Raw genomic sequence first — 12,749 nt, forward strand, 5'->3', positions numbered from 1 at the left:
CATTTCATGAATTCTGAATAAAGCAGGCGAAAAGAGACCGTATCGAGTCACTTTAGGGCGGCGAGTCATGTGCTATTTCTAAAGCCAAAGAGACGAGCGAACGAGCGGTTGCTCCCTATATTTAATGATCCTTATCTCGCTTCTCTCATTTTGAAGCCCGCTTTATAAAAAGGAGCACTCTGATTTTATATATTTATCTCTCTGTGTGTAGCTACAGTTTTAAAAACAATCGCAATAGGGTTTTTTTTTTAAAAAAAAACAGACTTAAAATGTCCACACACCCGTCTTAAGGGGTTTTTACTAAAATGCATACCGTGACAAGTGGGACTCACTTGCTACTGGAGAGGGGACAAGTTCAGGACTGGGCGACTAGTGGAGGCCTTTCGTTGCGCGCATGGCACGAGTGGATCGCGTCCTCCGCCTCAACCGCCCGCGTCAGTGGCTAGGGCAGCCCTGAGGCCTCTTGCGAGACGGGTTTCCCCGGCTGTTGATGGGAGTTCAATGGCAAAATCGATGAGGTCGGACTTGGCAGGTGGTGAGACGGAAGGAGACGCGCTTGGAATTACCAGCGGACAGCGGCGTCTCCAGGCGAACCCAAGACCCTCCCTCAAAAGGGAGCGAACTTTCCTAACCTCTGATGAAAGGAAACAAGTTCCTTTCCCCGAGCACCAGTGTCCCAGCTCCTCCCCACACACCCCGCTCCATTCTCCGCGCCCGGGGAGGACGTTCTGGAGGCTCCCTCTATGGGGACCGAAGGAACACAAGGCTGGAGCTGAGAGAGGCTTGCAGATGCTTGGCTGATGCTCTCCATCTCCCAGCTCAAAGAAAGGGGCGACACAAAACACATTTCATTCTCCAACACACATGTAAGTGTGCTCTTATTCCAGGGGTACCTACTTGAATAAAACGGGGGGGGGTGAGGTAAGCCCCGCCCCGCATAATCGATCATATGCACGCACACTATTTGAATGGCAATGCCCATCAACCTGGGAGGGACCCGTCCCTGCCCCCTCAAATATTTTATGGGTGTGGGGGGGGCCCGAAGACCTCTCAGCCCCTAGGAATTGGCTCCTATAGCTCATTCTCTCTCTCTCTCTCTCTCACACACACACACACACATGTGTCAAAACGGATAAGTATATATTTAGCTCTCTCGCGCGGGTTCAACTGCACGCAACGCAATCCTGCAAGTCTCACACCTTGCGCACAGGATTGCAGGCATAGACACACGTTCGTACACAGGCAATACTTTCAGTCAGAACACATTCTTATACACAAATGCCAGGGCAGGAGGAAGTACAGGGACATTTTCTAAGGCCTGGTTCACACATGCAGCGTGCATCAGCTTCCTACATGACGACACCTGATGAGTGACGTCTGAACGTAGAGAAGCATCCTGACGCGGGGCGGAAAGTGAAGCCCCGTCTGCGGTGATAAATCTGAGATAGCCAATCTTCACCTCCTGAAAATAATGGCTCGACGTGGCAGCTAGCAAGGGGGAAAACAAACCTTTCAGAGGCTTACAAATGTAAGCAAACATTTTTAGATGCGCTTCTCTCTCTCTCTCTCTCACACACATACACAAAATCACACATTTCCACAACTGAACCAGGAAACGGAAGCTTTCAATGTTGGGGAGCCGGGGCGGAAGGTTTCTTCTCCCGCACAAAAAGGACAAGCCTTGAATAATGGGGACAGGAAGGAAAGGGACAAATGAAATGCACAGGCCCACTGCCTGCCCTTAATGAGCAGGCCCCCCTCCCTTTCTCTTCCACCTCTCCCATATTGTGTTTTGATCAGCCCCGTCGAGACCCTTCGCAACCCCAAGTTCAACTCCCGCCCAGCTCAGAAACACATCAAAGCCCGCATTGACCCCACTCTCGGCTTCCGCGCGTGTGACGGCTCCGGCATTTTGCTAGAGATTTCACTTTTGCTGGAGAAAAGGAGAACGAAACAAAAGCTCGTGTGTGTGTGTGTGTGTGTGTGTGTGTGTGTGTGTTTGCGATCCCGGCCTCGCGACAGCCGAGGGAGCAGCAATCTTATATGCCCTGCTTTGGGTTTCACGGGATCCCTTGTATTCTGCGGGATTTACTTCCGAGGGTCGGGTTCCACGGGCTGCAATCCTAAAGGCGTTTACTTGAGCGTAAGCCCTCACTGAGGGCAGGACTTCTGCATATAGTCCGGCTGTGAGGGGCTTTGCTGATTGATACACGCACCCCGGCACTATCCCCCCCCCCCCGCAGTTGCCTTCATCAGCCCTCTTGCTTCTTACAGACCCACAGTCGCTCGGGGCAAACACACACACACACACACACACACACCCAGCCCGCCATCCCCTCCAGTTTGTCAATGAATCCGCCTCCCCCGCGGGGCTCCGCCCGCCGCCCTCGCTGATTGCTCCGCCGCTGGCTAATCAGGCGCCTCCTCCCCCGCCGCCCCCGCCTTCGCTTCGCCCCCCTCCCCTCGGAGCTCCCAAGCCCCGCAGCCAATGCGCGCAGGGCCGTAACTTTACTTTTCTGATTGGCGCTCGGCGAGCTGAGTGACGGGCCGGCCCGGCGGCAGCGGCCGGCAGCGCTTGCCCTCCCTTGCCTCCTTCCCTCCGCCCCCCCCCCGCCTCGGGCTCCCAGCAGAGGCTGCAGCCCCCCGCAGCCGCTGTCCACACGAAACTGGGTCCTGAAAGCTGCTTTGGCCGAGAAGCGCGCTTCTCCGCTGAGGGAGAGCGAGCGAGGGAGCCGCGGGACTGCGACGGCCGGCCGAGGAGGAGCGAGCGAGCTCGGCGCTCCTGAGGAGAGATTTCCTGAGGCGCCTGGAGCTTGAGCGCCCAGGTGTGTGTGTGAGGGAGAGAGAGGGAGCGCGAGTGCGCGCGCGCGGAGTGGGTGGGTGGGTGAGGGGACCCTCCCGCGAGAGCTGGCCAGGTGGAGACACACGCGCGCACACACACGCGCCAGCAGCACACAGGCGCGCAACTAGAGCCGGCTCCCTTCGCGAGAGAGAGAGAGAGAGAGGGAAGCTCCCTCCGCAGCCTGAGGCGGGAGAGCGCACGCGCGCGCTTGGCCATGGGAGAGCCGCGACGCCGGGCGCCCGAGGAGCGCGGCAAACTTTAAGCGCGCGCGGAAGTGGGCGCGTGAGGTGGCCAAGCGCGCCGCGAGCAAAACGCCGCCTCCCTCGCTCCCTCCCGCCTTCTCTCTCTCGCTCCCTCTCCTCGTCGCGCGGCGGGGATGCCGCTGGCAGGCTCCCGCCACCGCCGCTGCTTTCTCCTCACCTCCTCTGGCGCTTCTCCAAGCCCAACTTCCCGCCAACTTCTGGGGCTCTGAGGGCGCCCGGCCGACGGAGGTCGTCGCTCGCGCCTGCCCGGTTGGGGAAAGGAGAGGAGAAGAGCGGAGAACGGACTTCTTTCCTCCGCCGCGCGGTTCTCCTCAGGACTTGGGACGCCCGCCGAGCGAGACACGCAGACATACGCGCCGCCGAGGGAGACACCTGTCCGTAGCCTTCGCGCCCTCTCTGCGAAAGAAGCCGTCGCCTCAGTGCCGTCGCCGGAGCTTGGCTTGCCGGCTGAGGAGACGGAGGAGGAGGAAGACGACGACGGAGCGGGACCCGCTCGCCCCCAGCGCGCCACCTCGCCTCAGACAAAAGACTGACCCGGGGCACTTCGCGCCCCCTGAGGTAGCCCTTGCCTTCGTCGCGGAGGTGGAAAAGAAAGGAGATGCCCGCTGAAAAGTAGCCCCGGTGGATCTTGGCAGCTGACCCGTCCCTGCCCGCGTCTCTGCCTCTACCTTGGACGACCTCGGACTTGAAGAAGCGCTGCCTGTGGGGAGACCCTTCCCCCCCCAGCTCCTCTTCATCTTCATTTCCCCCCTTTCTTTTTTTCCTTCTGAATCACCGGACGGGATTGATGGCTTTTTCCTCCTGGAGGTGGGAGAAATAAGGCTTCCTCCGCCGCCGCGCCAGCCCGAGCCTGGTCGGAGCCCGGAGGCGGCCGAGCCTGGCCAGGGGGACGCGGGGGGCGGGGAGGGGGGAAGGGCGGCTCCGGAGCGCCCGGCGAGCCCCCCCCAAGCCCCTTCCGCTGCAGAGGAATAACTTCCGCGAGGATTGCCGTGCTTCTTGGGCTCCGGGCTCCGAGGGGGATCTTCTTGCCTTTGGAAGTCGCGCGGTGTGTTTTTGTTTCCAATTTGTAGCCGAACAGCAGCGCTGCCAGCCACCCTCTGCTTGACCTTTCCACTCGAAAAAACAAACAAACTAACCCGCCTTGCCCCAGACAAAACAAAAGAAAAAGTGGTCCCAGGGAGTTTAGCTTAAGGTGATCTGAAAGCAAAACAAAACAAAAGCCTCGAGCTCCGTGGATCGGCTGCCCAGATGGAAATACACTGTAAGCACGACCCGTTTGCAGCGATGCATAGTAAGTAGAGGCGGCTGGTTCCCTTTCTCTCTGTCTCTCCCTGTCCCTCTTTCTCTGGCGTAGAAGGATTGAGCTGGCCGCCGTGCCTTCGCCCCGCTCCCCGAAGCGGCTGCCCCGAGCTTATTGGTTTAACTGGGAGGTGTGGGAGGGAAGGAGGAAGGGGCTGCGGGGCCGGGGATGCCTTTGGGCATTGCTCGGGAGGCACGACGACGGTATTTGACCTGCTCTTGGCAGCCGGGAGCGGACGGGACAGAGCAGGAGCGAGCGAGCGGGGCGCTTGCCCGGCTCGCAGCCTCCTCTGTCCGGTTTGTTCCCTTTGTGGTTTCAGAGGAGTTAAAGCAAAACAAAACAAAAGAGCCACACGGACATCCTCCTCTCTATGCACAAACACACGTCTTGGGCCACAGTATGTAGGGAATGAATGGAAAGCGTTCTCCCTTTTGCTTTAGGACACGATCCAGCCAGAGCGAAACATTCTCGAAGTCCAAGTGCTTTCAGTGGGAGGGTTTGAAGCATGTGCTCTAACTCCTTCCAGCGCTGGGGAACTTAAGAACAGGTTCTCTTCGACTGGGTAGTGTTCTGTTAAAGCATCGTCACCATAATTATAATCATCACCACCTTTTAATAATAATAATAATAATAATAATAATAATAAACTCAGCAGAGAGTAGCCTTGCCTTTGTCTCCAACGCAGATTAAGTGCTGTTAGACCAGGAAACGAAAGCCAGAGCTTGAGCAAAAGAGCAGCTTCTAATATAACAGGCATCCCTATCTATCCTAAATGCATCTACCCGCAGGTAGATAGCATTCATTTCAAAATTGCTTACTTTTGCATAACGAATCTACCCAGCAGGGTGTTCCTATGCATGTCTACTCAGAAATAAGCCTCACTGAGTTCCATAGGGCTTACTTTCAGGTAAGCGTGCATAGGATTGTATCCTTACAGTATTTTTTTTAACCTATAGGAACCTTCCACAAGCAGGGTTTTCATTATTATTATTTTTAAACTACTATGTTTCCCCCCTTTCCTCCGTCCACTTCTGTTTTTGTGTGTCTTACTTTCTCTCTGTCTTTGTGTGTCTTTTTCAAAGTTCAGGGTGGCCCTACTTGACTTCCCCCTTCCCTGCTTATTCTGCAGTTATGCATGGGAGGGAGAAAACGCCTAAGAAGAAAATATAATTACAACGACAGTGACCACCAGATTATTTTAACGCCTTTCTAAATAAAAACTCCTTCCGTATATAAAATATAAACTTGGATTTAAGAGTCACACGCCCCCACCCCAAAATAAAAAAAGTTTTGTCTGTAGTATATTGTTGGCAATATTTTCTTAACACAAGTTTTAGAAATAAAAATGACCAGCAGTTTTAAAATGCAGTATAAGGATTCGTTCTCCCTTGAAAATTATTTTAAAAAGGCAAATATGTGACGACTGAATAAGACAGGATGTTTAAAAAGGCCTTAAATATTGGAAGTTGGCTGTTTAAGTTAGCAGGTCGTGTGTAATGTGTTTGCTTGAGATTTGTTGTGCTTGAGAGGGCTAGAGGAGATTTATCCATTAACACAATGTTATGTGAAATGACATCTTCTCTCATGGTGAGTTAAACGCCGGATTAGATCCAGAGATTTCAAGGAAATATAGGGTAGAACTAATCGCATTTCCCTTATGCACAAGGGCCTTTTAGCCAAGACGGATTTTCTTTTCTAGAAAAAAAAAGGGGGGGGGGGAATCCATGTGATCTATCTATCTATTCATCCATCCATCCATCCGGCGGCGAGATGGATGTGATCTATCTATCTATTCATCCATTCCCTCCCCAATAAAACAATTTCATACTAGATCATTGGATGCATGCAGAAAGCACAACGCAGGGCAGGCAGGCTGCAGATTCGCTTGGAAAGTATACAAGAGCCGTCACCTACAGAGAAAAGTGGTAGAGGAACACAACCCCCAGAGCTGAAATTGTCTGGAAAGGTTAAGGCTACTGATGCGCGCCCGCTCAGCCCTGCATCGGTGGAGAGAGGCTTTAAAATACGAACATCAAAAGGGGTCTTCTCTTTTCTCGCCCCCTCTTCCCCCCTCTCTCCTGGAGTTGCCTTTGTGCTAATTTGAAGAGAGAGCGAGAGCGCGGGCATATGCGTGGAAGCTACCAGGGGACTAGGGGTTTCCTCCATTAACCTAAATAATGATAAATCGATAACTTCTTCAGGAATTTAAGAAGGAAAACAAACGCGAAAAAGAGAGAGTGGAGGGGGCGGGGGATAGGACCCTCACCCAGCATCTTATACTTCCCCACCACCCCAGTCCCTTCACGATCTTGTTATTTTAAAGCTGCGCCGTCAAAAAGAAGCCAGTTGTTGCTCTCCTTTCCCAAAGTAGCGGGTAGGAAATGCGACTGATATCTTTACTGGACATTAACCCCAGCGCGCTCCTTTCTGCCAGGAAACGTGTTTTGTTCTGCAAGAGGCGCCGAAACTTCGGTTCAAATGCGCAGAAGGGAAAAGAGCCCTCGCAGTTTCCTCCCCTGCCCATCCAGAAGAATCGCCTTCTAAACCAGACACAGCCTTTGATTATAAAGAAATCCGTAGTACTAGAAGAATCTGTTTCCCAGGAATCTGTTTTAGATTCGCTTCGAAGCATGGCAGAACTGGGCGCTAGATTAGCATTCTCTTCAATGAGGGAACTCCCTGGAAATATAAACACGGAAACGGCTCGAAAGCCGTGCGCAAAAAAGGCACCAAAATCCCCTCCGGACAAATCTGATGGCTGCTAGTGGAGGTCTTTATATTAGCCTCGATGTATGTTTTGGTCCCGGGTGGGTGGGAGGAAACACACGTTTTCTCACGTTGACCATCACCAGGGTCAAAACACACAGGCAGGAGAAAACCTTCACGCCCCGTGCTACATTGTAGCAGCATCTTGGGGGGGGGGACCAGACCTTTGTAGGTGGACAGACAACCAGGGAGGAGTGAGCCTGCCTGCCTGCATACAACCTTGTCGTTTCTCCGACTCCCCCTCTCTGTTCCTTTATGGTAGTTCGCATCCTCACCCATAATTCACTCTGCATATTTTCTACATAGATGTAACTAGTTGATAGCCGGAGTTTTAAATCGCACGTTTCGCATACTCGATGTATTAGCTTGAGCTGACCTGACTTTTCAATTAGCATGATAGAGCTGGACAGGCTTGGGGGAAGAGACCTTTCAGTTACTTCTGGTTAACGAGGAGATTAAAACTGGACAATCTCTCCGAGCTTCATATATGAAGAAAACTTTTTCTTCTTCTCTTGGCTGCCGCTTCCTTCCATATAAAGTTTTTTCTCTTTTAACTCACTATTCCGTCATTCGCTGCCGACGCCAACAGTTAGTTTACGTGTAAAGGCACATTGAAACACAGTCAGGTTTTGCAGACGGAAGAAAGGGCATCTGGGGGTGTTGATCTTTCAACTGACGTCGTCTGTGATGGCTCGTTCAAATTATGGAGAGCCCCCAAGCCAAAAATCTCAGTTGCACCAATATTTGCCACCCCATCTACAATATATAATAAGCCTTGCTCTCTAACGCACTCCAGGAAGGCTGGAGTGCGTTGAGAAAATGAAAATTAAGAGAATAAATTATTCGGAATTAAAGCAATTATTGTGTGTGTAGCTAATAGTTGAACAACATAACGGATACTTTTGAGGATGGACTACAAATCAGGCTCTGCATATGATCAAAATGAACCCCCCCTTCAATGGACCAGATAACCAACTGGACCAGATAATGCCGGAGACAGTTAAGTCTTGGACGTGCCAAAATAAAATCATGTGCAATAGCCAAAGAGAAAAAACATGAATTTCAAAACGCCCCATCTAGGCCTGTATGAGTGATCTTACCGGTTCCTTAAAAACAACAACAACCAAGTGACATTGAAACTGAAAGAGATAGTGTATTAGATGTTTGTTTATTGATTGCTAATGAGTTTTCGCCCATTGGATGCGCGTGCTTGCACCCCCTCGCCCCACATAACCTGTTATCTGTCATGCCACACTTTAGTCAGGAACCAGCGTTGGCGATTCATCAGTCTTGTAAAACTTTGTATCCAAACAGGCGGACTGACTCATTGTATGCATATGTATAGATATTTTTTCTCCTTTTCTTGGCGGTTTAGGAATCTATCTATCTATCTATCTATCTATCATCTATCTATCTATCTATCTATCTATCTATCTATCTATAGAGATAGATAGATAGAGATAGATAGATAGATAGATAATCTATCTCTCTATCGTCCCTGAAGGAAGCATGGAATAAAAATATGATCAGTTAAATAAATAAAAACAGCTGCGTAACACACAGGCACAGCTATATAGCAATACATTTAGCCATGGGTACACATACTTAATTCAGCCTGTTTTGTATGCAGATATCTAATACTGATCACCGGCAAGCACATGGGCAGAAAATGAGAAAGATTCATGCCGAACTCTCATACACACACAGACGCACCCAGCTTCCTTGTGGAAGTTTTTCGAGTAGTCGACATTTGTCGGTCCAGCCTTACTAAATATCTGCAACCTGATTTCTCCTGGGCAGACCAATTATCCCAAGAAGACAAGGAATCTTATACTGGGCAGAACAACGAACAATATCTTATAAGAGCTGAGCTAACTTGCATTCTGAGAAAGAACTATCTGATCTTTCTGTATCGAGTGTTTTAATGTGCTTGGCTGATCCTTGAAGCAACGAAGGTCTCATCAGCTCGCTTTCCCTTTCTGAATTAATGCTTTTTTATTATTTAAGTAAATTGAAACACCGATAACTTCTATCTGATAATAGAGAATTTCTGCCTGATAATAAGGAAGGCACACACTGCAGCTTCCCCACGGATGGATCGTTTTCTTTTCATTTAAACTAGTTATTCCCTTTCCGTCCCATAAATTTCCCCCAGCTAGTAAGATGACCGACATAAATCCGTAGTCCCCTTTAACTGCCAGCAAGAGACTCAGGAATGACTTGTGCGTCGTTTCCTTAGCCCAGCTTGCACTTTGATGTCACGGGACAACTGCAGATCCAGCCCACCAAGGAAGAGAGTGCAGGTCGGTCAGGATTAACAGCAAACAACCCATCCAGGCCTTGGGTAGGAAAGGATCCTTTTCCTGGCATTCTCCCCAGTCCATATAGCTTTGGAATGGAAACTCTGACTGCCTTCTTACTCCCATTCATTTTGTACTGGATGAAAACCAAAAGGCTTTAGGTTTGAAATTGTCCATTGTGGGTGGGGAAGAAGGTAATATTTTTGGAAGCAGAATATCATGTGCCCCTGTCTGTGTCTACTGTATGTATGTGTCTTTGTCTGTTAGTTTTCCTAAAACATCCATTTGTTTAAACTTCCTAACTCATTTTTACTATCCATTAGCATTGAGCTCCTTAGTTTATTTCCTTAACCCACCCCACCCTCCATAAGGACCAAGCATTATATACACTCAAGGTCTGTAATTCAGGAAATGTGATACCTACCTCACCCCTGCAAACCTTTTACAAAGGTGGAATATCAGTTGTTTGATTTTGCTTCAATCATGTGCACTGTTGGCCTGCTTAAACCTTCAAACACCCAGGAGCAATAGCCTTGATTATTAGAATTAAAATGTTCCATAGCCTTCTTAGTGAACCTTTATACACTAGGATGCGAGAGAATTCTCCCCTCTGTTATCCCCACTCTTTTTCTGTCTCTGCCTTCTTTTCCTCTCATAAATCGTCCTTGTATTTGGATATTACAGTAACAGTAGTCACCTGGTTGCAACTTTGTTCACTTGGGAGACTACAGTGCTTCATTCTTTGCCCTTGCCTTACTAGCCCAGGTACTCCCAAGTTTGTTAAGTTCAGCTGAGTTTCATTTGCTTTCAGCATTCTTATCTGTTTCAGCTGGGAAGCTGGAACTACTCTACACAACATAACTTCTAAGAGCAGGGATATACGGCTGTCTAAGTTAACTGATAAATCCGACCCCTTTCCTGGTTGCTGCAATATTAACCAGGATTTTAAATCAATAGAGATTGCATCCAAATGTATAGCTAACCAAGACCTAAAAGTACACAGTCCCTTTGCCTAATTTTGACTTTGCAATTTGTAATCTTTGAGGATTCTTACGCAGCCGGCATAGTGAACAATATTTCTATTAAATAATGTTTAATATTGTTAAAGCACACACACTGGGGTAAAAATAATGACTGAAAACCATGTTCTTTCAACAGCTGAACCCTTTAATTTTTTTTAAAAAGCTCCTTCCTTCCTTCCTTCCTTCCTGGTCCAGACAGTATTTTAAAGCTCAAAATGAAGGCACCAATAAAATAAAGAAAGCAAAAGGTGGACTCACCAAACTTCATTTTAAGGGCAGAACATATTTAGCCATAACTAGTCAGCTGAAAAATAAAATATTCAGTTTTTAAAATGAGTAGCTACAGTAAGAGTCTGTGCTTGGTTGACACAAATTACTTTAATAATCAAGTAGTTATTGTGGATTTTTCATATGTTCTGACATACTCCAAAGTTTGACAGCAATTTATGAATTGGGAAATTATTGGGTTTAAAATAAGTGTTTTATATATGTAACTGGTTTGTTTAATACAGAAACGGTTTGCCTTGTCAACTGATTCTGAACAGTTCAAGTCCTCTGTAAATAGAGAGATTAGCTTATTACTTTTGCTCAGTTGTTGCCAATGATGCTGGTTATTGCAATTATTTGTTTTCAACATTGCAATTTCTCTATTATAAGTAGTTTGCATGATTAACAATTTGGGAGTTAATTATATTTTCTCAGTTAGCTACATGTCATTATATTTCGCGCTCATTGATTTTACCCAGTTAGCTGCTATTCATCTAGTTGAGAACCATTTCACAACAGATAGATGTTTCACCTTGCTAAAGGAGAGTAGTGAAAATACACACAGAGAAAGAGTCATCTATTTAGTTTGTCTGAGCCACGCTCTGTAGGCTCCTAATATTTATAGAGGCTCTTCTACATTCTATCAGCTAGAAGTTATTGACTATACATACATACATACATACATACATACATACATACATACATACATATATCTTGAGGACATACATAATTAAACTGTGATTTTCAAAGTAAAAGCGAATGCTAGGCAAATTTCATCTTTGTATAAATTTTGCTAAATTTGCCCATATTTTCCCCTTATGGGAAAATATTTGGGCCTTCTTTTCTAACCAAGTGAGATAGGACCCCTGATCCTAAGCACGTTTACTGGGAAGTAGGTCTCATTGAGCTTAATGGTACTTAAAAGTGAGTGTGCTAAGGATTTTCAGCCTTTATATCCACCCTATCAGTTAGGCATCATGAGTGATTTTACATTGCCTGATGATTTCAGGCATTGGCCTAAAAATAACTTTTGAGAGATGGTTTTGCAAATCAGAGGCCTGATTCTCATGCCACATAATCCTGGGTAATTATTGAAGTAATTAGAGTTACACAAGTGTAAAATTGCTATCAATGTCAAATTAGGTCTCAGTAAATAACATTGTTCCTCCTCCTCTCAGCAAATAAACCATAGCCATCATTTCAGAAATGGTGAACTGAAACTGAAACTCTTGTTTAAGAATTTGCCCAGTGCTTGATGGTAGATGGGAATCTATAGCTGAAACAGGCCTTATGTAAGCATCTTCTAAACAGTCACAAAGATGTATTTTTTTCTCTGCTTGTTTTTGTTTTTGTTTTTGTTTCCCCCCATATGTTTCAGGACATGGAGGAGTGAATCAGTTAGGGGGTGTTTTTGTGAATGGTCGACCACTCCCTGACGTAGTCCGCCAAAGGATTGTGGAACTTGCCCATCAAGGTGTCAGACCCTGCGACATTTCCAGGCAACTACGGGTCAGCCATGGCTGTGTCAGCAAAATTCTTGGCAGGTAAAAGGAGATAAGTGAATCTCATTGATTCTTAAAGAGAAAATACCATGCTGTTTGTTATTGGAATGTGTTTTAATAAACAGTTCGGTTTGTGACTAGGCAGATTCTTGGGAGTTAACCCAATGATGACAAGAATTTCAGAGAAATCCATATCTATATCTATCTATCTATCTATCTATCTATCTATCTATCTATCTACCTACCAAATCTGGGAAATTTGTAGAAATAGATTATTGAGAATATATTTAAGAAGCTATTGATTATGGAACTATTTATTATATGCTTCCTACTGAATATGCTGGCAAATCTATGAGTCATCTCAATATTATGGAAAATTACTATTTAGTGAGAGGTACCCTTTCTGTTTCTAAGAAACATTAGCAATTCAAATAGTAAATAGTTGAGGCACACTCAACAGAACTAAGTAAGCCACATTGAAACTCGT

The 12,749-nt window shown here is 47.3% G+C and overlaps 1 protein-coding gene across 4 annotated transcripts in view; it reads left to right on the forward strand.

Moving 5' to 3' along the window:
• Positions 1-12,749, forward strand: part of PAX5 (paired box 5) — a 265,758-nt gene that overhangs the window by 53,572 nt on the left and 199,437 nt on the right. For 3 of the 4 annotated variants that reach the window (XM_083593706.1, XM_083593703.1, XM_083593705.1), the window contains one exon: positions 12,139-12,304. Coding sequence is in view for 3 of the 4 variants with exons in the window: in XM_083593703.1 (XP_083449829.1) it covers positions 12,139-12,304 (166 nt within the window). In the remaining variant the exon portion in view is untranslated. Of the gene's footprint in view, positions 1-4,374; positions 4,397-12,138; positions 12,305-12,749 lie in introns of those variants that run through there. The other variant, XM_083593704.1, reaches the window with a different exon arrangement.

Source organism: Podarcis filfolensis (genome assembly GCF_964270895.1).
Source record: "Podarcis filfolensis genome assembly, chromosome: 17".
NCBI classification, from domain to species: Eukaryota; Metazoa; Chordata; class Lepidosauria; order Squamata; family Lacertidae; genus Podarcis; species Podarcis filfolensis.